At 31.7% G+C, this 26,226-nt stretch overlaps 1 protein-coding gene across 1 annotated transcript; it reads left to right on the top strand.

Annotated features, from left to right (window-relative positions):
• The first annotated feature begins 1,007 nt into the window (after positions 1–1,007).
• Hmt-1 (ABC transporter ATP-binding protein/permease Hmt-1) lies at positions 1,008–22,617 on the top strand. Its single transcript, XM_088234444.1, has 17 exons — positions 1,008–1,249; positions 3,564–3,718; positions 4,344–4,488; positions 6,685–6,884; positions 7,974–8,130; positions 8,922–9,099; positions 10,779–10,948; positions 12,355–12,592; positions 14,826–15,001; positions 15,127–15,196; positions 15,542–15,677; positions 16,420–16,627; positions 18,820–18,998; positions 20,538–20,652; positions 20,755–20,895; positions 21,053–21,174; positions 21,642–22,617. Exons 2-17 carry the CDS (start codon positions 3,573–3,575, stop codon positions 21,811–21,813), a joined length of 2,553 nt encoding a protein of 850 aa, XP_088090570.1. The 5' UTR covers positions 1,008–1,249; positions 3,564–3,572; the 3' UTR covers positions 21,814–22,617.
• Positions 22,618–26,226: the final 3,609 nt, after the last annotated feature.

Genomic DNA, 26,226 nt, shown 5'->3' with positions numbered 1-26,226 from the left:
GTACATTTCAGAAAAAGAAATAACGAAGTCTACATTTACAGGCTTTATTGGCTGGTTTACCTTGTTGTTGCCACTTTAGACGCTGTGTGACCGTCCATATTGTTTTATTTATTTGATTTTTTTTTTTTAAAGAAATATTTGAGTTCTTATTTTTACCCAAATATTTAATTTTGAGGGCCATTTTCAACGAGTTGTAAATAAGTCACTATTAGAAAATGGAATCAAGTTGGAGTAAAGTGGGATTCGAACCACAGAACTTTGGTCCGTGAGTCCGAGACACTAGCCACAGAACCACAACCCGATCTAAAATACAGACAAAACATAAATGCCTGGACTTCTATATTTCCTTCTTTGAAATTTCCTCCATTTCTATCGTCATATGATCTCAAATTGCTATAATGCAGAGTGACAGACTTTTTAGTGGTGTGATAATTTAATAAAGCTGCAACACACTTTGTTTAGAAAAGCGCACACATTTTTCTTAGGATAGAATTATTAGTTATTGCTGAAGTAATTAAGCTGATAAAATATTATGCCAGCATCTATAATAAAGTTTCAAGTTTGTAAGTGAAAACTGTTGATGGAAGTTCATTGTAATTTATTATAGAAATAAAAGACAAGCGATACTTTAATCCACAAATTTATATCAATATCTATATTTGGATCTACATATACAATAAACAGATGTCTTTACAATGATTAATCGATTATTGGGATACATGTGTAAGTTTAGGCATTAACACGGCATATGACCTGATATTAAGCGAGCACTTTACACACTGTGTTACATTCTGGCTATATTAAATTAATTTACACATCTTCGCAGCGTATTATTTACCTCTCAATAATTTTCCATTTTTTATGATAGATGCAATAATAATAATTTTAAAAAAAACAAGCACATAACAACACTAATGGTAAATTAAAAATAATGAAAAATGCTATATTTTTTGTAGATCACATAGAAGTGTTGCCAGTTGTCTGGTTAATTTCTGACAGAAAAGCTTATCCATGGTTTCTGTTTTCAATAGCCTGTTTTCTCGGGTTTTCTTTTTCGGTCAAAATTGTCATCGCCGCCCCGACGGTGGTTGGTTTATGATTTCTTAGAAATAGGAAATGACTTGCAACTAAGAGAAACGATGTGGTTGAAGTAGTTTAAAATTTGTGGCCAAAAGCGTTATCTGCACAGTTAGCAGTTAGCATCATTGTGTGTGCATGTTCATCAATCATAACCGGTTAACATTTATAGGTTAGTTCTTTCTGTTTCATAATAATATGCTGTAATGTTTGATAAGTATAATAACATGATACGCAGTTAGTGATTGCATTTATAGTGTTTAAAAAATATACGGTAAAACTGAAAAAGTCTATTGTTTTTCTATACATAAAATTGTTTTTTTCGTTTGTATTCTGATTTGTGTAATGTTATTATATTTGTCATTCAGATGCGTCGAACACATTCATATTTGCGGTTGAGTCATGTATTTGAGTTATTATAATTTATTTTGGTGTTATGAATAAACTAGTTCTGCGAAATTTTAAATGATTCAACTTGACAAGCTGTTTTGTATGGGGCTTATGCCTATTTCATAATTTAAGGTTAAATTTTAGCTATCTAAAGTGCATTCTAGATAACATTTATTATTTTGTTTTCTTATTTATTTTTAAATCTGGAAGTAGGGCACTAATAAACATATTCTTATGTATGTTCTAATAATAATGTTCTATACCTATACAAATATCTAATATATTAATAGTTCAACACATAATATGTGTTAACTTTAAGTTTGAATTTTTATATGATATTAATGAACCTTTTATCTTATTTATTATCTTGTATTTATATTTTAATTTAATCTCCTTTTAAATACTAATTATATAAATGGGAAAACTATTGAAATGGATAAAAATAATTGAAATCTTCGAAGTAAATAATATTTATGATACAAATAACTGAAGAAAAATTATCTACGCATTAAACCTATCATGTATATATAACTAAATTTAAATTTCTGTGATAAATATGTAACCGTAAATAAATAAATTTGACTAAAGTAAAAATAACAAGAATGTTGGTTAATTAAAATTTAAAAAATATTTTTTATTTAAAAGGAATAACCACCCTAAGCCTCTATTTTGAAGCTTGTCAGCAGGTGGGATAGAGGGGATATAGAAGGAAGTAATGAAAAATACACAAAAATACAATAAGTATATTTTCTACATAGTGTCTTCCAATTATATGTATAATTTTATTGTATTTATTTATTGAATATGCATAATTTTATCCACTTAAGTCTGTCTTTGCACAGGGACCTCACTTCCTCTACATGTATACATCTTCTCATGCACACACGACGATTATTCCAACATTTGACATGTTCCATCTTTAAGTATTTTTTGAACTTGGTTATGCCATGGCTTTCTCATTTTCCCCCGTCATTTTATCTCGTACTGTTATATTTCTAAGTTTGATATTAGAATACCATAGTGTCAACTTATTTAAGTGCTGCATTTGTTATAAAACAGTCACAATATATGAAGAAAAAAAAAATTGATTAGTTAATACTGCTTCCGCAGAGCTTCCAAAGATTGCAATTTGAGCATGTGCGGATTGTTTAATTCAATACCAAGCGCCAGCCTAAAATGAATCAACATACTTGTGCAATTCCCTATTGCATAATAAGACAGAGCACAGTGATTTCTACTTTAGTCTAATTCATACCCAATTATGCAGGCAAAAGGTTGGGTTTGGGGCTTGTCACAGTTTTATTTTATTAAACATTGAACCCATCTCAGATCGCTACGATTAACAACAAACTCATTTTTAAATATTTGTTTTAGTTATTAAAAAAATAGCCAACTTATAGCTGATCTTTTTTTTATTTTCTTTTATTCAGGAAACTAATAATACAGTACAGTTACAAAGTTTAATATTTTACACAATTAGACTTAATTCTAATGGACCAGTGAAGTTTCCATATTATAAAGCAATTATATGTAAGGTTAATTATGAAAGTATAAAAAAGAGAAAGAAAAAGAAAAACATAAATGAAAGTTGTTTAAAAATTAAAATTTAAGTGAAAAAAAGATATTTTAAAGTTTGTAGTTTGTAGTGAGTATTTACAAATGGAAATAATATTAAAGATGAAGAAAATTTGTAAGAGTAATTAAAAATTGAAATAAAGAATGAAAAACATGCACAGATGTAAAAATAAAATAGTAATAACATTTAAAAAAAAAAAGGAAAAACATAAATATACACATATTTATTTTAAGGGATTCAAAGAAACGATGAGAAGAATCTTTAAGTGAAATATAAGACGATAAATTTAGGTCAATTTAAAAAACATCTTCAAAATTAATGACACATTATAGTAAGAGCAGCAATATATTGATTTTATTTACATATATAATATAAGTAATCTTATTTGATAAAAAAAATTAGATACTGATTATAGTCAAATTTTTAGGGAAGCATTGGTTCCATCCAATCTAACGATGGACCGCACATGCTACTTGTATACCCTAAATACTTGTAAAAATAACTTTTTGTCTATTTTAAGTTAATCAAAATGTTGTATTGCCCCCCGAATATAACATTAAATGAAATATGGGTGGACCATGGCATCTCCCAGTGCTTTATGGAAACCGTGGGAGCTTCCATTATTGGAGGATTTATTCTTTTGATGGGAACTATACAAATCATCATGTACCGTCGGTAAGTTCTTATTATTACATTTTAAATTTCAATAATTAAAGAATGGATATTGGTTTCCCACAAATTGAAAAAAAAACTGGAGAAATAAATGTGAGATAAATTAAATTATGGGACATTATTCTGCTTGACTATAGGTTATTAATGGATCCCCTTACTCTGTTTTTTTTTTAAATGTTGGCACACAAAACGTGCTTTCATAAATTCTTTTTTTCAGTCTGTTCATTTTAGTTGTGCTCACTAAATCTTCGCCTTGTTTTTTTCCCCATGTACTTATTGCTGTCTTAATATTCAGTATAAAAATAAAATAGAGTGGAGATGAGTCCGCCTCGTAGTGTAGTGGTATGCGCATTCACCTACCATACTTGAGGTTCGGGTTCGATTCCAACATTAATTTATTTTCCTCTATCTTTTAATTTAACTCCATTATCCAATACTTTAAAAATTGTATGTAAAGATAGCGATAATACAAACAATCCTTTACAACTAGGTCAATAATAATTACAGGTTTTAAGCTAGATAATTATACTTAGTTTGAAAGAATAATAAATGATATTTCTTGTATTAGAATATGCTAACTCATGTCCAATTATTTGTAATAATAAACTGGAGAATTCGATCCTTTCAGGTATTCTACTGAGGTTACGGATGTTCAATATGTCAGATTATATATTGTACAAATATGTTTCACACTGTATGTCCCTATTTTGGCAATTACACGATTTGTACTACAAGCCACTTTATTTAAAGATGGGAATATTTATGGATACATGGTGAGCTTTATTTTACATTTGTATAAAATATTTTAATCACTGAGGTATAATTAAATAGAGATGATGCTTCATAGAACGATAGTTTGAAATATTATTTAGAAAAATGCGCGTTATCGCATCAACGTTGCCGTGCAAAATGGATAGTAGAGTAAAAAAGTCTTACTGACTATATGTCTGTCGTGCCTTTTTACGCTGCTTCACATTTACTGACTACAAGTTAAGTTCCGGAACTTAAATCGGCTGGAACACACGGTGGGTGGTTAGTGCTGCATCTAGTGTATACATATATATCAGTAGTTTTATTTGTTTATTTATATTATTAATTATTTAACAATTAATTTGAATCAAGAAATAAATTTGAGATATGTCACATGATTATGCTCAACCCCTGCTTAATTATTATTATTATCTTAAGAATTTAAGATTTTTTGTTATGTTTTCAACATGAACTATTGTAATTGTTTTTTAAATCATTAATCTTATGTAATTTCAATTCATTAGTTTATTATGACATGGTCAAAAGCATATTATAAATTATTTTTTAGTGTGATGTACACAAAATATTTTTACTCTCAAAATTTCTCATCAATATACTTTTTATTTAACACAAATTACCACTACCATTTTATGAATGTAATTAGTGTTTCATTAAGAATTATTATACTGTTTATCTTTGTACTTAATTAGTGCTAAAAAAAAATAAGATTACTTATCTTACAGAATTTTAAAAATAAAGTATGTTTAATGAAATAAGTTTGATTAAACTATTTATGTAATAACTTCAATGGGTTCAAACTTAAATCAGTATGTGTATCAAATACATTGATAACACTAAGTTAACCCTTTTTTTTATTGTGTCTAATTATGTTTTTTTGTAAAATAATATAAAACCCATACTGCTTTATATCCGTGACTATAAAATTAATATCAATAAATTTGATTATTAAAATATTGTATTAGTACATTTGAGTTCAACATTATGTACATAATAAAACATTATACTCTTATACTCTCCAAACATGGGCATTGGGTGTGGTTTGACTAAGAACCTGTATACTCAAATTTTAATAATGTTATTCTATATCTAGTACCTACTAGTATTGCTATTAGATTCTGAAAACTAATTTTGATATTGAACTGTGACCTAAGCTCATTTGGTTATGCATGAGACACGGGTTTGATTCCCGACGACGAATACATGAAATATTTATTTTTAAAGGTTTTTATTCACTGCCATATTTGATAGTTCTTTGACTAGCACTCGAATCACAATTTTACAGTTATATCTCTTCAATCCGTGCCTCATGTCTGAGTATGGTGATTACGCCTGACTCCAGGCATGGATCGTCTGTGGACAGTCTCCCTCCATCTGAAACAGTCTTGTGCTCTTCTATAGGCATTCGTCAGTGATGATTCTGATAACATAGTGACTGTGCCGCTCCATCTTGTCGGTTGACGTCCACGCACCTTGTCCCTTTGACACTTCCCAGGAGAATAGTTTTCTCCAAACTATCAGAGTCTCCCCTGGAAATATGACCAAAGAACTGCAGGATTCTTTTCTCGCACATGGATATCAGTCTTTCTCCTATGTCCAGTTCCTGGAGAATAGATGCATTCGTACGTCTGGCCGTGCACGGAATCCGCAGCACTCGCCGCCAACACCACATCTCGATAGCTTCGATTTTTTCTTTTCTAACTCCCTCAGTATCCAACACTCCACACCGTACATGAACACAGAAAACCAAGGCCTTCACCAGTCTCTTTTTGGTGTTAATGGTTATACTGCGATTCTTCCAGATCTTCACCAGCCGACTCATAGCACTTTTGGCAGTACCGATTTCACCTTCACACCCACCGCCATCGCTGATGAGAGAACCTAGATAAATGAAATTGTTGACTCTTTCTAAGTTGCGCAGTAAGGATACTGGCGCTACTTTATTAGCTCGATCAATGATCATAAGCTTAGTTTTGCTCGTATTCATTGAGAGTCCCAGATCTGAACTAGCAGCATCTATTCGGTCAATTAGTTCTTTCATTTCAATCTCTAAAGATGATACAATTATATAATAAATGATTAAAACACGCTACAATCGGCGTACCAATGCAAATCCCCCTGCTATTAATAGGCAAATGAATGTTGATAATTTGAGTAATTCTTTTCGTGAAAATTCCTAATGTTTTTGTGTATGTTTGCAGATATTGTCTTTGGTTGTGACCATTATAATATTCCCATTTTCCGTATACCTAATGGGTTTGGAGAGAAGATACCTTTTACCTTCTGTGCCACCCAAGGGACATGGATTTGTGCTGCTCATATTCTGGACACTCATATTTATAATGGAAAATCTGTCCTTTATTAACATCAAAAAGGAAGGTTGGTGGTGGCACTTAAGAAAGTAAGTGTGATTTTTAAATAAGTATTTATTTTTATATTATTTAATGCCTGTACTCTTTGTTTTAGTATTATAACATATTTTTAAAACAAATCTAGTAAGTCAGAACATGGAAATTATAAAACTCACTAGTCAAAATAACGGTGTATAAAATCAAATATATTGTAAATATTTAAGGTGTGTTTTAAATTATATAAATTATTTTGTGGTATTTCACATAACATTTAAAAATGAGAATCATAACTTTAAAAAAAATATATTTTTATATCACATAACACAGAATATAATACATTATAATGCATTAGATTTCCAGGATTACCAAAACTCAATTTGGGACACCATGAATGAAATTAGATATAATAATTAAAATAACACTACGTACTATGGCAACAAAAGGGCCAACAAGTTTAATATTATAATAAATGATCATATGAAAATAAGACTTAAAACAAACAAAATCAACACTCGTGAATAAAAAAAGTCAAACTCTTTAAAATATAATTGTCACTTATGTTTTCTAATAAAAGGTAGAGAAGCAGACTATTGTTTTGTTTACATTTAAGATAGGGAACCTACATGAAATAACTAACCCTTTGCATATATTTCCACTGTTAAAATAAATTTTCATGTCCAGGTTATTTGAAAGTCATTTGTTTTGCTATTTTCTTTTTATTTTGAACTCCAAATGTAAGTAGGTACAATAATGGTTACCAAACACTGCCACTCTAATATGCGGGGACTAATAAGATTTCCAGGGCTGCAGCCTTCTCCCATCAGCGTGCATGTCAGTAGGTGGCTGTCATCCCGGGTTGCGCCGCAGTCATTCGGGATATCTTTAAGTCTGTTGATGGTGATCCATATTGAATAGGGTAGATGTTCATCAACTTGGATACCCTCATGTAGATCCATCCGCAGTCTTGCTCGAAGATCCTGCTGCCACAGTCACTCTCCATTGTTGTAAGGATTCAGTAGAGAAGATGGCTTTGATAAAACAGTTTCTGGACCTCAGACGCAAGGCCGTTGGTCAATGGTTGCTTCTGCTGCTGTCCTTCCTTGTCCTACAATAATGTTTTTATTTTTTCCAACTTTCAGTCTCGAAGATCGAATAGAGATGGGACTGTTTGTAGCGCGATACGTATCTTGTATGGTTATATTTGCACTGGGACTTCGTGCACCTGGAATAGTACAGCACTATGAATATCTCAACTCACACAATGTTAACTCTGCCAGGATACCGATATCTTCACTGGTAAGTTTAAAAAATAATTATTGAACATTAACATTGCGTATTGATTTATTTACCTTCATTAAAACTAATCTTTCATCTGATAAATTTTACATTAAATAATTAACATTAGCAGTCTTTTTATAAAAAAATTATTGAATTGAAATTTTAACACCTTTAGTATAAAGCATGTTCCTTTTTAAAATTACTCACAACCTCATCAAACACGTCAAATTAATAATACATTCATATATAATGTTAATCAAAAACCCTTAAAATATAAGAAATTTAGTTTTTTATTATTATTATGAATAACTAGCACCATTTCCTTAATATAATACCTCAAGGGCGCTTTACAAAGTGATTTGTTAAATACACTTTCGTCCATTTACAAATTAAAAAGCGGACTACTTCCTAATGACACGTTGAAAGAATCAGGTGCAACGAGCCCTTTCACAAGCATCGATCAAGAAGTGGAGACAAATTCAGGCTGTCTAATGTGAAGATGACTGGAACTAAAAACAACCTGTTTTATAAAGGCTTAAAAGTGTTTAATGTATTCCCAAAAAGTCTCGATGGAGCTATAAACATCTCTACATTTAAAAAATATTCCATTTATTGGATTAAAAATATGTAGATAATATTCTGTATTATACAAATTTATATTATTTTTTTTACGACTAAATAAAAATACGACTTGGAAATGATGACTTTTTATATCTATAATCTAAATTAAAAATAAGATTGGCTCTAAGTATTATCCTTGAGGTAAATCATATTTATTTGATTAATATTGGTATTTCTTATTGTTTTAGATAAATGATGAGAACCGCTCGACATTCAGTAATGCGTGGACCAAGTTACGTACACTGCTACCTTTCATGTGGCCAAAAAATGATGGGTGGCTTCAGTTTCAAGTTTTTATTTGTGTCTTGGCACTGCTTGCCGGAAGAGTTATCAACCTTTATGTACCCATTTACAGCAAATATATAGGTATGTTTACATATTAAGTATCTATGCTTGGTAGTTAAACTTACCATTGATTATTGTTGATATTATGATAAAAGATAAATAAATCGTCAGGTCAATATTAATTGTATAATACACAGTTTTTCAGGGCTGTACCTTATTTTTTTTTACGATTTACCCTAATATTAATTTTGAGGGCCATTTTCAGCGAGTTGTAAATAACTCACTACTAGAAAACGGGAATCAAGTTGGGATAGAATAAGATTCGAACCACGGACTTTTGATCCGTGAGTCTAAGACACTAGCCACAGGATCACAACCCGATTCTAAAAAAATATTTTTTAAATATCCTAATAAATTTTTTGGAATATCGCATTTTTTTAATTAAAAAAAAGGGATCAAAAACATATTTCACCAATGACACGATATGTACTAGACGCGGACTATGAAAGTGGTCAGGTAGGGGAGGGATAGGGGTTTGTGGAAGGGGTTCTAGTCTGAGACATAAAGGATTTTTTTCATTTTCAAATTGATAGGATTACTTATAAAGTTTACCATGAGAAATGTTCCTCTAAAGTTTCACAGTCCAGCCCTGAAACTGTAGTTTGAAAATATAGCAGTTTTGTGGGTGGTATATGATAAGAATGATTGATGATAGATCTGTCTGTTAACACAAACAAAATAAACTTTCTCTAATCGTGGATTATTGTATCCAAAATCAAACTGTGAATGCATTCTAGGATGCATTGAACAAAATTTGTTCCAAATTTCTTGATAAATAAATAACTTGAAGTATTTAAAGAATTGAAATTATTATTTTAATTCTTGACCGGCTGAATTAAACCCTGCCACTGCAATAAGCGACAACAGCTATCGCCTTTTCATTTGCCACAATAAGGTTCCCAGGAGTCCCGCCTTCTCCCATCAGTGGGCATGTCAGTAGGTGGCTGTCGTCCTGGGGTAAGCCGCAGACACACAGGATATCATCACCATAGAGGCACCCCCACCTTTAGAGATTCTCTTTACATCGAGTGACACCCACCATAGAGAGTAGGGTAGATGTTCACCTACTTGGATACCCTCGTGTGGATCCATCCACGGTCTCTCTCGAAGACCCTGTTGCATTTTTTTGAAGATTTGTGTAATAAAATACAATATGTGAAATATAGTTTACATTCTTTCAATACACGTCTCATAAGAGCATTCCGGAATCTCAGATATATATCAGCTACTTTATTAACAGGCATAATCATTTCCCTACCCCCACCCAGTTGTGCATAGGACACTGCATTGGTGCCATTCAGGAAACAATGAAATATTATAGTGTAGAACCACCTTTAAACACATGTTTCATGTCAACCATGTCGGGAATTGAAATTGAAGGATTTGAACTGGTTGACCAAAATGGAATGGACAACTAGACTTGCTAATTTATTCCAGTCTGAAACTACCCTGCTAGAAAGGATGTTTTTCTTGGGATTGAGGTGGAATTAGAGAAGATAAAGCTTCCAGTTATGACCCCGTAAATTTGTGTTGTGATTTAATTGATACATCACATGCAGAGGGCAGGAATTAGGACCAAATATTTAGCCATTTCTAGTTTCTTCGATTTTGGACATTATTGCTGATATTAAAGCAATAGACTGTTCAACCGATTGTTAAGTAATTTATATAATATTCACACGTCTGTATTTGTGTTACAGTTGATAGCATTTCCGATGCGACTCATTTGGTGTTCCGATGGGATCTAGTGCTCGTGTATGTACTGTTCAAGTTCCTTCAGGGAGGAGGAGCCGGCAGTATGGGCCTTCTCAACAACTTGAGATCTTTCCTCTGGATTCGAGTACAGCAATACACAGCCAGAGAAATTGAGGTTAGTCAAATACAAATCCGCATTCTCAAGGAACTATTGTTCGATCCTGATGACGTGAGAGCACTCACCTCTCACTCTTAGTGAGTGAATTCTAGCTATGTAAAAGTATTCAATCCTTTCTTAATACTTTTTATAGCTATAAAAGAAGAATATTGTCTTTAACGAAATTGTCCTTTTGTCTCTTTTACTAGATAGACACTTTTACATGCCTCCATTGAAAGATACAAATTTACATCAATTTGAAATAGTTTGTATAACATTTTATTTATTTATTTTAATTTTTATATTTAGTATAATTTTAGCTTTAATATATTTTTTTCAAACTAATTTCTTCTCTACCTCCTCTACATGTTAGTCACAAAAGCCGCACTAGATTTGTTTTGCTAAAATATGTCACTGCTATTTATTAAGTCAAACAAATTTTCAAGTATCCATGGATATCTATTCATGTATTTACATGCCTCAAATTGTCTTCTCAAAAAATTTATCAATCTCCATTGAAATTATATTTGTTACTTTTTTTTTCAGTTCAAATATATATTTTTTTTTCATATCTTTTCCCTGGGGTAACCCGTGCCGTGGACACATTTTAATGGAATAAGAAATTCAAAATTGGTTCGGGGGAATAATACAATCCATGATACAAACCTGTCTCCATTATTATTTTTTATAACCTTTTAAAAAATTTTCTCATTACTTATTGTCTTAGTGGACAGTGGAAATAGTTTATTGATTTAATTATATAATACTTCAGTCTCTTTGACCCAAGGTGGTATAAGTTTGTATTTGTTTGAGTTGTCTTTATATTGAAGATAATGTAATTCTATGATTGATTTGTGGTGTATCCTTGGGGTTATGTTTGTCGTCCGACTATATCATGGTTTCACATGTTGAGTATGAATAGTTTTTTAATGCGTAAGTGAGGATTGTTTTAGCGTATAATTGTTTTGGTGTCTTAAATTGTGATTTGTGATTTTTTTTGTAAGTTAATTTATTTGACACTTTATATACATATACAATATATATACATATAAGGGCGGGCATATTGCCTTAAGGTAATTTCTTCATACCTACCCAAACCGTTCAGTTTGAGAAAATTACAAGTACATGGACATATTGAATCTTACAATTTTATACAAAAATTAAAAACAAAGATTAACAAAATAAAAATATCTTTAAAAATTTACACTAAGTATACTATGAAGAGAGGAGAGGGGATGGGAAGGAAAGAAGGAGGATAAAGGAACAATTTAAATATTTAGATAGTGACATTTCAATCTTGACTTAAATGTAAATAAAGAAGGGGCGTCTCTAACATTAGTGGGTAGATTATTCCACAATCGAGCGACTACTACTGTGAAAGAGGAGTTGTCTGTATATAATATATAACAGTATAATATTCTCAGGTGGAACTATTCAGACACTTGCATGCTCTGCCTCTCCGCTGGCACCTCAGTAGGAAGACTGGAGAGGTACTGAGAGTGATGGACCGCGGTACAGACTCCATAAATAACCTCCTCAACTACATCCTGTTCTCCATCACCCCGACTATTGTGGACATCATCATCGCTGTTGTGTTCTTCGTGTCCTCTTTCAATGCTTGGTTCGGTCTAATCGTCTTCATCACAATGGTGCTATATATAGGTAAGTTTTTTTTAAATTCCAATTCAACTAGACAATTATCTAAAATCAGATACCTGCATTCATAAATAGTATGTGTGCTTATTTATAATTTATTAATTTGATTTATTAATTTGATTTATTTATGACAAATGGAGCATTTTTTACTTAGTGTAAATTACAGGATGTAAAAATGTTGGTACCGTAAAATTATATACAGTATTTACGATGGCAGTTTGTAAAATAAGGTCTCCAATGATTTTTCACAGGGTTTGTGGTTGGCTGGAAGATATTGCTTTTAGCAATAAGTCTGCCAAAGTACTTATTCTTTATACTTGAAGTTTTAAATAAATAAATAAAACATGTTTATTTGCATTAACATGTACATTTTTGGAAAGCTTGGGCATTTTCCTATTTTTCTACATAATCACCATTGAAATGTATCATCTTTTTCATGCCTGTGTCATGAAACTCTCCCGCCGTGTCACTCAGGTAGCGCATGGCATCTTCTTATGGACCTTGTGAAAAAAAATTGACAATATTACTGACATCAGGGATCATGTCACATCCAGCACGCTTTTCATCGTGGACATCTGTATGTCCGTTTTTTAATTCTGTACAGCGAGTGGAAGCTCCATCACTAATGACTGCGATGCTGAGACTAAGCTTTGCATAGCGTGGTAGGGATTTGGAGTAGGGGAACCAGGCTACACGCCAGTGTTCTCAGATTGCACGTAAAATCGTTCCTCCCGACCGCAGCGCCTTGGAGTCCTTATTTTACGGTCAGCCCTCGTACATACATATTTCTATTGTTATGTTTTAAACATCGCAATTTAATAATATTAAAACTTTATTATTTCTAAACGTTTGTCAACTCCGTATCATAATTTGTACAAGTCAATATGACGGTTTTGTTCAAATGGAAACTAAGACTAACCGTAAAGGAAGACACTTAAACAAAAAGGCCAATTACACTGCACCTGCTTTGAATTTAGGCTAAGACAATAATTTATCCTTAATTAGTTGTTTAACTTTTTTTATTCTTCATTTGCGTGGCACACGCGGTGGCGCGCGGGCGGCATCATTATTACGACATAATTTTGCCTTTTTTGACGCATCAAATTAATTCCGAAAAATTTTAAGCGTAAAACCGGGGTGATGAAAAATTAAAAAAACGTTTATGGCGGGAATATTTGTATGAGAATATTTTAGGATTAAAATTGTTATCTAAATCATTACAACGTTCATCACATGTAATTGATATCCTTTAGCATAGTATTCAAGACAAGTAAAATGCTTTTGAGCATACTTGAGTAATAAATAAAATAAAATCTCAATTATTTTTTTATTGTGTTTAATTTAAGAATCACAAATTTAGAATTTCTCCTACTACTAAAAATGTTGACCTCTTTAATCTGAAAAATTTGCATGTATGACTTCATAATGGTGACATTGTTAGCTGATAATGTGTTACATAATTATAAGGTTATCTTTTTAATTCAATTTTTATTTCCCTCTCATTATCATAAACTTACGTACTGTTTAATGGTTTCTTATTAAGTAGGAGTATTACATTATGCATCTTAAGGTTTGGGGAATTTTATATTAGGTTTACAAAAGTTAATAATTTTTCTTTTACCTTCAAATATGTGTTTCAGCGAACAATTTTTTTATCGCCTGCATGTGTGTCATCCTATCAATTCTTTCCTATTCTAGTAGGTTGGGGTCATTGCCAAACAAACTCCTGCGACCTGTGTAAATTTATTGTTCTCCGTAAATTACTTCTCTCCCTCCAAGCCTAGATCTTTAAAGCGCCGGACTACTGAATGGAGAGCGAGTGCTATTGCCAAAGACCTTAAAGAATCGGGCTATTAGGGAACGGCTGACGGTTTTGGATTAATTTCAATAGGTTGATAGCGGGGTTTTATTTTATTTTTGTTAAAAAAAAATGTCTTCCATGACCAACATTTTCTGTCCAGATAAGTCCTTATATTAATTATTGTACACAATGCAATCCTCTTCAAATAAATATTTCATGTTAATAGGGTCCAGAATCAAGCTTGTCCTCTGTAATTAGCAATGCTGACTGATATTATTCGTACTTGAATAAATCGGTGTTTCTTTTTAGTTTTAATTATGTAAACTAATGCAAAAATATACACTGTAAAGTAGTATATTTTTTTAAACTTTGATTTGAGATAATTTGTTTTATGTCTTATGTAATTTTTTAAAGTTTAATGTTTTTCTTTTTTTCCAGCGGCAACAATTGGAGTAACAGAATGGCGTACAAAATTTCAACGAAGAATGAATTTAGCAGACAATGCCCAGAAAGCTCGTTCTGTCGACTCTTTGCTCAATTTTGAAACTGTCAAATATTATGGAGCTGAACAATATGAAGTTGATGGCTTTAGAGAAGCTATAGACAAATTTCAGGTTAAATTGTTATAATTTTACTTCAATTTTCTAATAGTCTATGCATTGTTCAAGCCTCATTTTTAATGTTTGGTAACATTTGTTTTCTAATTATTCCATTTTTGTATCTTATTTTTATTTTCTAGATTGAAGAGTGGAAATCGACAATTACACTGAATATTTTAAACACTACACAAAATATTATTGTTTGTGGAGGTGAGTACATAGTTCTTTATTTAGTAAAAACAAAACAAAAGACCAATTATATTATTTTGAATGTACACTTAATATTATTCACACTAAATATGCTAAATTTATATAGAAGTATGTAATTTTTTTTTCAAAAAATGAAATATTGCGTTTTTATGATTTACCATATGATTTAGCCATTTTCAAAGAGGCATAAATAACTCATTATGTATGAGAAAATGGGAACTAAGTTGTGGTAGAGCGGAGTACCTTGGACCTCTGATCCATGAGTCCACGACCCTATCCACGGAACCACAAACCGTTTCAAAGTATTACATTGTCTAATTTTTGGATACATTTTTTTCTTTCTAGGTTTACTGGCTGGATCTCTCCTTTGCCTCAAAATGGTTTTGGACCATGATGGTCTTACAGTGGGAGATTATGTTCTTTTCTCAAGCTATATAATTCAGCTTTATGTGCCACTTAATTGGTTTGGAACATTCTACAGGTAGGGTTTATTTAAATTCACATTTTATCTACTTTATTTCCTAATGGTACACGTTCGATGGATACATTATGGGCCAGTTTTATACACATCCCTATGTAAGCCTGATACCATTTATAACTAATATTTGATATGCCAACCGATCACAGCATTCTATAAACGTTCATAGCGTTACCAGTCAGTTAAATAATAAAAACTACCTGATACATCTTAAACACCGATGCTGTATTTGACACTAACAAATGTTTTGAAATATTTTTATTTTATCAGTCCTTTCGTCCTTCGCTTAATTCATTTACGATATGTGATTATTTCTCATAAACTTAATTAATTACCATTCTAATATTTATTTCCACGTTGTATTAGGGACTAGGATTCCTGACATGATTGACGTGAAATATTAATTTAAAAATATGAAATTCATTACAGTATTTCATATGAGCCCATTGCAGGTAAAGTGAACCGACTCACAAAATTGTCTAACTCTTACTAAACAGTTTTGATAATTTTTAATTAGCATAGATGTTTTGTACTTAAAGAACTAGTAAAAAAAGGTTTTTGGATTAAATTGATTACAGAAATGTAAGCAATGAGTTTACTTCATCTTTTAAATGTCAGTTCACTTCACTTGCAATGGGCTCATATTTTCTTGACTTGTCTGAAGCGTAAGGCTGATCATCTGCCTTTAAGTAACAAAAAATAATCTAGATGAGTTGCTTTATTTATTTTTGTTTTTAATTTCTAGGGCCATTCAGAAGAATTTTGTGGACATGGAGAACATGTTTGATCTGTTTAAAGAAAAGTCTGATGTTACGGATGCCCTCGGCGCTCCTGCCTTACTGGCGAGGAAGGGAGGTGTGGACTTCCGAAATGTCTCCTTCAGTTATGTCCCTGAGAGGGTTATACTAAAGAACATTTCTTTCAATGTTCCACCTGGAAAGACAATGGCTCTGGCGAGTAGAATTTATTGTTTGTTTGATTACTAGAATTGCATTGATTTTATAAACTAAAATTGTACTTTGGCATACTCCTTACTAATTGAGTAAAATGCAACATTTTACTGATTGACGCATTTCAGATACTTTCTGTTCAATAACTTGTTGCCCATGAAAATCCAACTTCATAATGCCCCTCTCGTAGAAGCCCTTGTCCCTATTGGCAAAAAACTCGGACAGCCGATTTTCACAGGCCTCTATTGAGGCCGAATTTGTACCCCCAAGCGCGTTGGTCATAGACAGGAACAGGTGGTAGTCACTTGGTGCCAGGTCCGGACTATAGGGTGGATGCATAAGAACTTCCCATCCAAACTCCCGGAGCTTCTGGCGCGTCATCAAACACGATTCCTCTCCTATTCACCAATGCTAGCCACTTCTGATTGATCGCCAGCTTCTAAGGGTCGAGTTGTTCACAGTACAGGGCAGAATCGAGCTTTTGGCCATAGGGGAGCAGCTCATAGTAGAGTATTCCCTGCCAATCCCACCAAACACACAGCAACACCTTCCTGGCCGTAAGTCCTGGCTTGGCCACTGTCTGGGTTGCTTCCTTGGCTTTCGACTACGATCTCTGTCGCTTGACATTGCCGTAAGAGACACACTTTTCATTACCAGTCACCATCCGCTTCAGAAATGGGTCGATTTGGTTGCGATTCAGCAGCAATTTGCAGATGCAAATTTGGTCCATGAGGTTTTTTTCTGTCAGCTCGTGTGGCACCCAAACATTGAGCTTTTTTTTAAATCCAGCCTTCTGCAAATGGTTCAAAACGGTTTTATGATCGATATTCAGCCCCTGGGCGATGCTATGACTGCTAACATGACGGTCTATCTCGATATTTTCCATGATTTTATCGACATTTTCGATGACAGGCCTGCCAGAGCGTGGTGCATCATTCACCTCCACTACGCCAGAAAGAAATTGCTCAAACCACTGTTGTGCAGCACGAACCGAAAGAGTATCGGCCCTGTATACACTGCAAATTTTTTTAGTCGCTTTCGACACGTTTTTCCCTTTCAGGTTGTAAAAATTAAAAATATAGTGAATTTATTCCTAACCTAATATATGTATTATTTTGGCGTGATTCCTACATAATTTAAATAAAAATTTAAAATACAAGAATCTTTATCAATTAAAAACAAAATAATTCCCTCTTCTGTAAAATTGCTACATGTCGCTTGGTAACTTTTTCCTTTCCAGTGTTAATATGTATTTAAATCATAATGAAAACAAAAAATTACTTTCAAATGGTCTACACCACGGGTGCTCAAACTTGAACCGCTGGCGATCTACCTCAATCGACTCTGAGACGCTACAAGTATGTGTGATGCAGGATTGTCGTCTAGGTAGGGTGTATCGTGGCATAGATATTAGTTTTCCGCACAATATGAACAGATATTTTTCTCTAGATCAACTCAAAAAGCACTCCCTATCGACAAGTCGATCGCGATCGACCGTTTGAGCACCCCTGGTCTACACACTACAAAATTTACTCAGATTTGATTGAGAAAGTCCAAAATAAATTTCTTTAGCGTTTAACCCAAGTATAAATCGTAAAAAATAGTAAATAAATTATGTATGTATAGATTGAACATAAATTTATTGTAAAATGAAATGAAATTGTACAACCAAAGCGTTTTATTTTTAATATTAACTTAAAATAATAGCAGAAGACCACTGCTATTTACTTCGGTAGTCTCAACTATCATGAAATATTTTTAACTATGGCTTGCATGGACCAATGTCCTGATTGTGTCATCTTGTAAACTCGAGATAGAATCTGGACTTTTTTGGTGTAAATCTTTCTAGATTTAAACTATCACTAATTAAGACTAGATCTTGTCTCAGGGTCGTTATTTTCTTGTTTTAGCTTTAATATACTTTTATGTTTTCTTTTAATCATGCTTGTACATAAAATATGTGATGTATTATTTTGTAATTAAATGAACTGTAAAGTTTTTAAATAAAATAAACAAATAACACTTCTTTTGATTTAGTGATACACCGATTAGAAATAAAACTCCTGTAAGTCAGTTAATGTGTGTATTAAAACTCACAATGTAATGTATAAAAGTTGTATGTATGTAATTTCAAATGTTAGATTTACATGATTAAAATGTAATAAATCTAAATGTATTGAATATTTCATTCACAGGTGGGTCCCACTGGCTCTGGTAAATCCACAATAATCAGATTGATCTTCAGATTCTACGATGTGGATTCTGGTTCCGTTTGTATTGATGGTCAAGATGTTCGTACTGTAACTCAGGAATCTCTCAGGGCTGCTATCGGAGTTGTTCCACAAGACACTGTTCTCTTCAACAATACCATCAAGTAAAGTTTTTCAATTAAAAATTTACCTTTGATTGAATATTGGGTTTTTAAATATGTTTTTCACTATGTCTTTTACTACACTTTTTACTATGTTTTTTTACTATGTATTTTACTATGTTTTTCACTTTATTTTCACTATGTCTACTACCTCTATTTATTTTTTCTATGTATTGATTACTGTTTTTTATATATTTTTTGACTAGCTTAGAGGTAAATAACCCTATTTAGATAGTCAAAGCAACTTTGTAAAATTGTATAATTTATGTGTGTAATATGATAATAAATAAATAAAATATCAAAGAACCAGTAATATATGCTAAGAGAAAAAAAAAATTTAGTACAAATCTATCGTTCCTTGAATAATCGTTTTACCGGATGTGTCGTTTATTTCTTCCAACTCCGAAATAATTTCATACAAAAATTGATCGCATCGATCATTTCTCTATCCACCATTTTACCGCATTCATCGTTTGAATTACGATGCGTATTTGACATATTTAAATATTTTGTGTATGTTCTAATGCGCAGAACGTTCGACAGAGAAAAAAAGATATAATGACAATTAGATCAAGTTAAGGTTTCTGAAGATGTTTGGCTAAGACTTGATACACAGACGAATTTCAACAATTTTGCTACATTTGATGGCAATATCCCGACGTGTGGGATAGAAACTATCGAAAGCTTGTGTGACGCGAGGTTCAAGGAGACATCTGAAGAGGAGCTGCCGCCTGTACCTTCATTTTCAGAAGCATGCACTATCTTCGAAAGATTATAAACATTCTACTACTCACATTCAATAACTGATGCTGAAACAAATATTATTTGCAAAGCCATAAATATAATGTTGACTTACGGGAATAAAACAGTAAAAAAACAAATGTCGATGAAAGATTATTTCCAATGCAATAAACTTGAATATTTTTTTTGTTTTTGTTCTGCTTTCTAATTTTATTTAAATACATTTATTTACACCTGAAACTTGTATCTTTTATAGAATTCTAACCTGCCAATGGTAATGCAGATTGCCAGGGCCGTATCTTTACCCGATCTTATCTCCTTTGTGTATTGACCTCTTATTCCCGCATTCATTGTTGCATAGTTTATTTCAATAAGTCCCTTTAAAAACGATAGATAGAGGTTTCACTGTATATACTTACTCAATTTAGAATTATGGAATTTAGAGTTTTATTTTTGGATCAAATTTTGTATGTTTCCATCCCTTACCCATCCACCCCTTTTACAAACTCTCATCATTAAAACAAAAAGGAGCTATTCTATAGTGACATAGCTAACAACATTGAATATTTAAAAACTAAATTCATGTACAATTTTAATCTTCATTTTTTGCAATTATTCCATAGTTAGTATGTGATTCGTATAATCTATTTTCGTATGAATTATTTTAATATTTTATGTAGTTGAATTTGTTGGTGTCATTTTGTTGCTCGATGCTCGATGATTACATTTTTAAACAAGTTTATGCAAAAAAGAATTATAAAGAAATTAGTTTATCATGGTTGATTAATCCCCCATTTCCAGGTATAATATCCAGTATGGAAGAATAGATTCTTCCGATGTTGACGTCATATCTGCAGCGAAAAATGCCGATATTCACGAAAAGATCCTCTCATTCCCAGATGCATATGACACACAGGTAGCTGTTATTTTTAGTAAAAAAAATAGAATAAATCGGATTAATCTATCCACATAAATTTATTGCATCTCAATATTTGATATTTCTAACTTTTTATGGCAGGTTGGGGAACGTGGTTTGAGACTAAGCGGGGGAGAAAAGCAGCGTATTGCGATTGCTCGAACAATTCTAAAAGCACCAACCATTGTCCTTCTCGATGAAGCCACATCTGCGCTTGATACCAAAACGGAAAGAAATATTCAGGTATGTATAACATGTTTCCAAATATTATTGACTGTCATTCTTTACCACTTACTTCAATTTATTGAATTCTGTCCATCGTTTTTCATAAAAAAACATGCATTTTGTGTTTGTATTTCTACAGTACATTGATTTGATTTGACCTCTAATTTTGTTCCAGGTGGCTCTGTCCAGAGTTTGTGCAAATAGAACTACACTTATTGTCGCTCATAGGCTGTCTACTATTATACATGCAGATGAAATATTGGTCTTAAAGGATGGAGAGATTGTCGAAAGAGGGAGGTCAGTATTCGTTTTCGTATGTTTAGTACGGTAGGGATCATTATATGAACATTATATACGATATCTTAGAACAGGCTGTGCCATGTTAGATGGAGACTATCATAAACAGAGAACAATCCGTTTTCATTTTACATTAATTGGTTTTATATAGATTCCCTGTTATTAAGTATGTATATTATTTTTTTTGCAATAAATTTATTAAAAAAAATATAAAAAAATATACAAGTAAACCAGATTATACTTAATACTGTCAACAGAAATTACATATCCAATATAATAAATTGTTTGAAATAGATACGCAACATCATTTTTATTTTATTTGATATCTTGAAAGCGCAATATTCAGTATAAGAAAAAACAAAAAAAATGCGAAGTCACAAAAACTATGATTTTTTTAAGTAATTTTTTTTTGAACCCGTAAGTTCTTTGAAATCAGCCGAATTCAATTGTAAATTTTATCTTTTTAGCCATGAACAACTTTTGGAGTCTATCGGAGTCTACCATGAAATGTGGCAACAGCAGTTAGAGAGCAGCACCGGAGAGTTAACATCCAGCGGAAGTGACGCGGATGTTGCCATTAAAAAGGAAGAAGAGGTTCCTTCATTCTTTGGTCATGGACACGGTCATAATCACCACTAAATTTTTAGGTCAAATTAAGTAAACCCTCTGGCAATAACAATACATAATCCTACTCTAAATATTTACTTTACCGCCCAACTCTAAAATCACCTTACCTCTCATTATGTATGTGAATTATCTATTCAATTTTCACATTTAATTACTACTTTAATATAGTTAAACCTCTATTTAACATCAAACCTCTTTTTAACGTTTCCTTGATTCGTGTTTTTTTTTTCTGAAGAGATTTCTCTCGGCTCCATTATCCATAACCACCCTTTGATAAATTTTTACATATTACTTTTTCATCAATACAATTTAGTTGAATTTTGTTAGTTGTTAGTTGTTAGTTGAGGCGGGAGGTTTGTGTGTATTTGATTGCTAGATCAAAATGTAATTTTAGGGAAAATCTAGTTCGTTAATGTTTATAAAAAAATATATAGTCTTTTAATTATTATTCTTTGACTGGTTCCATCATTGATAAAATGGAATAATTTGTTGATGACCAGTTAACAGAAATCAGTGTCCTGTAACTACTGACTGATGCGTAACTTGCTAATGATAAATTATTGGGAAGTAAATTGTTAAATTATAACTTAAATGCTTAAATAATATTACAACTACAAAAAAACAATTAAATAAATAATTACATGTTTGCTTATATTTATCAGAAAATAATATTTATTACCCCAGAAAAATGTGATCTTAAATGGCTACTATTTTATATTCTATTTGGAATACCTACTTAAGTGACTTTAAACATTTTTTACTATACCTTATTACATTTTCAAGTGAATGTTTTTGATATTTAAATAAAAAAATAAATAATGACATATAAAACCGATATGACAGTTAGTAGTGATGACTTCTTATTTACGTCTCTAAATTATTTGGGTTCGAATATGGAATTGAATTACAAAAAATAAAAAAATAATTATTGTAGATAAGAACATCAGGAACTATTGTTTTTTCTGACTTATGTAAATTATTACTTCAACCAAAAAAAGTACACCTGTGTTTAAAAACTAAGAATAATTAATCTTTGAGATAAGAACTTTAATAAATATTATTGACCAAACTCTGTTATAAAAATGTGAATTCTTAATTTGTATTCATTGCACCTCTGGTTTTATTTTCGGTTTATCTAGTTATATTTTTACCAAAAACGTCTTCAAAGTTCCATTTAGTTTTGCATAATCGATAATGTTTTCAAATTTGAACTTCTTTTTTTTTTTAGGTACCTAAAAAAATCTTAACACAAATCGGTAGTTAGATGGCAGAAGGGACCATCTGCAATTTTTTAGTTTTTAACAGTGTTAATAAATATTTATACTTTGAAAAAAAAAGACCCCATTATTTAAAAAAGGTAGTTAATTCATATTTTAGTTTGTAGATTGAATCAACGTCTCGTTTCATCTATCCTAAACAATAAAAATAATACTGCCATCTGACTACCGAAATTTGAAATTTCAACTGTTTTAAGGACCTCCAAGTCATTTTGCTTATTTTACAAAAGAGCACATTCGGTGTTAAAATTTTTAAACTTTAAATTTGCTGAATCTGAAAATTTTCGTTGACTGATGTGTTGAAAGAAATATTCATTATAATATCTTTCTGCCCTCTTCTTCGAGAGTCAATATATTTTATATTTGATTTTTTCAAACACCACCGAATAAATTGAAATATGTTTTTTTAGTCTGCAAAAATATAGTTTTTTAGTTTGGCGGTGTAGGAATTAGGTTTTTGAGGGTTGGTTGGAGCTACTACCCCAGTTAAAGATTGACAGAGAAGACACAATGTTGCTGTTTAATGCGTATTTATTACATGGCGAATAAATAGTCAATTGTGTTGCGAGAGTGTTACGTCGATGATGGGTTGAAGAGACGGCACTTGAACTACATGCTGGAACTGAGTGACTTCATCGAGCTGGACTGAAGTGAACTGACTGAACTTGTTTGGCTGACTGACTTTGACCGCGTTCCGTTGTCTCTTTATAGGCGACGTTCCTTTGTAGTTCATTTCTTTATGGTAGAGACGACGTGAATGTACTGCAGAACGATGCTCTTGATTTATGTGCAATACTGGAGTTGCATTATAATGTTGTATTGAATTCCATAGAAAATGATGACATTTCTTTCTTTAGTCATTACACTATTTCAATTGAAACGTTTTAGCACGTTTGTGTCATTGATAATGGACTATGAACCCTACAGCGGTAATGCACATCAACTATCAATATGTATTTCCTATCCAACTGCAGGCACCAGTTTTAAATAACATTTTATTCAACTACCTAAATATGAATGCATTACATGAATGAAACGATGAAAAAAAAAAAAAATGTATTAGTATGTTTTTGAAATGAGTATGTTACGTGTTCGATAAATGAATTGTGCCCATGTAAAAATGTATACGTGACTTAGTTTTTTTTAGTAATTCAACAAAAACTTTTAGGCAAAGCCCTATTAAGTCAATTTTATTGTTTTTTTAATGAAACAATGCTTATTTCACAAAATTGAAAATTGTCAGTGGTACGTCGTTGCTATACAATACCATTTTACATTTAAATTAGACTTTTTTTAGTTTATATGGTATATGCTCTTCTAAATACAATTATTATTGTTGATTATTGAATTCTTATCAATATCCTAATAATGCTACTTCCATTTCATTAAATAATAAATATTATTTATTATATGTAATTCAGTACTGTTGCATATCAGTGTTTATGTGATAAATACTATTTTTAGTAACAAATACATATATAGTGTATATTTACCAAACATCCACACTATAAAAGTTTTTAAAATTAATAAAATACGTCTTTTTATACATTTTTTCAAATATTCAGTATAAATTTGTACAAATACATTATTTGTGTCAGTGTTAATTTTATAATTTTTAAAATTCTGAAACATTTACAGTCAAATACAGAAATTATATGTACGTATTAGTTTATCCATAAAATTAAGCTTATGTATGTTTACAATTTTTTGTGTTTTTGTTAAATAAACCTCTCCCACCATTGTTTTTTTTTTGTATATAGTATTTGTTTTTTACATGTGTACTTTGTAACATTCCCATTATGTACATGTCTTTTTCATTTCAATGAGGGACTGTTTAAATTGATACATAATTTTGTGTGCAATAAAAGACATTTATATTTCAGTGTTTTAATTATTAATGATCTGAAAATTATGAACTGAGTTGAGAATTTTGTTTTTTAGTCTTGAGATGCCTGGGATGATGAATGTAAATGGCCTTGATGAATTAATAAAGAGGTTTATGAAATAAAAGATTTTTTATTTTATAATGTTTGTTTTAACTCACAAAATGACTTAAAATTATAATTATGTGTGAAACGTCTAATGATTTTCAAAGTCTTTTCCTGGCACTTTTCTGAATCGCAATAATTCATTTATGTTTACTATCATTATTTTTTTTTTATTATCTTTTTTCAGCAAATACATAATAATAAAAACTGTTGTTACCGGCATGTAAAAATAAACTAGTCCAAGCGGGTCGTCTTAGACCATGCGAGGCCCTGGCACACAGAGGTTGGGGCTTTTAGAAATGGGCCCTTTTAAAATTTCGAGGCCCCCATTAGGCCTAGGGCCCTGGGTTTGTGCCCCATGTGGCCTTATGGAAAAGATGGCCCTGAGTACAAGCTCGGATTTGCTGTTTGACAAAGCTGCTGGAACAAGATGCATAAAACTAATCAACTTCTTGGCAGGTAGGTTCTGCATCGTGGTAGAACAACCTGTATTGCCTTTGTTAAAGATAATTATCAGGAACAAATTAATAGACCGAATTCATTCAGAATATCTGAATTATGCACGCAAACCCCAATCAGCTGAAAAAAATGATCACCCAAATAAATATCTCTTTTCCACAATGATTGGTAGCCCAGTGTTCCTAGTAAGACGTCGATAGGGAAATGCCACGGGGATCATTATAGCTACAGTAAACTTATTTAGCACAAAATTTTAGTCCTAAGATAGAAGAACATGCAGGCTCGGTATCAAAAAAAATATGAAAATCTCGACAACTAAAATAATTATCGAGATACTGTATTGTGCATAGAAGATATTTCACTATCCGCATACAGGATCTTAAATCACATGTCTATATTATGTTGTTTTTACATTTATAGATTATGCTGACAGTATAGTTAACTTCAACTGAGTTGAACAGTTTCAACTCACACTGTACGAGCAGGTATCCCACAAGACATCGGACTCTACCACTCCTTATATAATATAGTATTTAAAAAACAATGAATAAAAAAATATACTGCAACCTTCATTGTGTGTAGTGAAAGACTGCGTGATTTGAAATCATTGATTTCCACAATTAAAATATAATATGTGTGCCTTAGAATAATTTAGTATGTTACCTCATACATAACATTGACATAACAATCTCAATTAAATT

This window comes from Micrasema longulum, unplaced genomic scaffold, assembly GCF_059751315.1.
Source record: "Micrasema longulum isolate JH-2025_06_02 unplaced genomic scaffold, ASM5975131v1 h1tg001243l, whole genome shotgun sequence".
NCBI classification, from domain to species: Eukaryota; Metazoa; Arthropoda; class Insecta; order Trichoptera; family Brachycentridae; genus Micrasema; species Micrasema longulum.
Note: the sequence above shows the minus strand (reverse complement) of the source record. Positions and strands in the feature narration are given on the sequence as shown.

Bases quoted from the DNA above. Each gene is read 5' to 3' on its own strand.
- Hmt-1 (XM_088234444.1), top strand. From the start codon at position 3,573: ATGTTGTATTGCCCCCCGAATATAACATTAAATGAAATATGGGTGGAC. The intron at 10,949-12,354 runs GTTAGTCAAATA...TAATATTCTCAG, and splicing joins ACACAGCCAGAGAAATTGAG to GTGGAACTATTCAGACACTT. The intron at 12,593-14,825 runs GTAAGTTTTTTT...CTTTTTTTCCAG, and splicing joins CACAATGGTGCTATATATAG to CGGCAACAATTGGAGTAACA.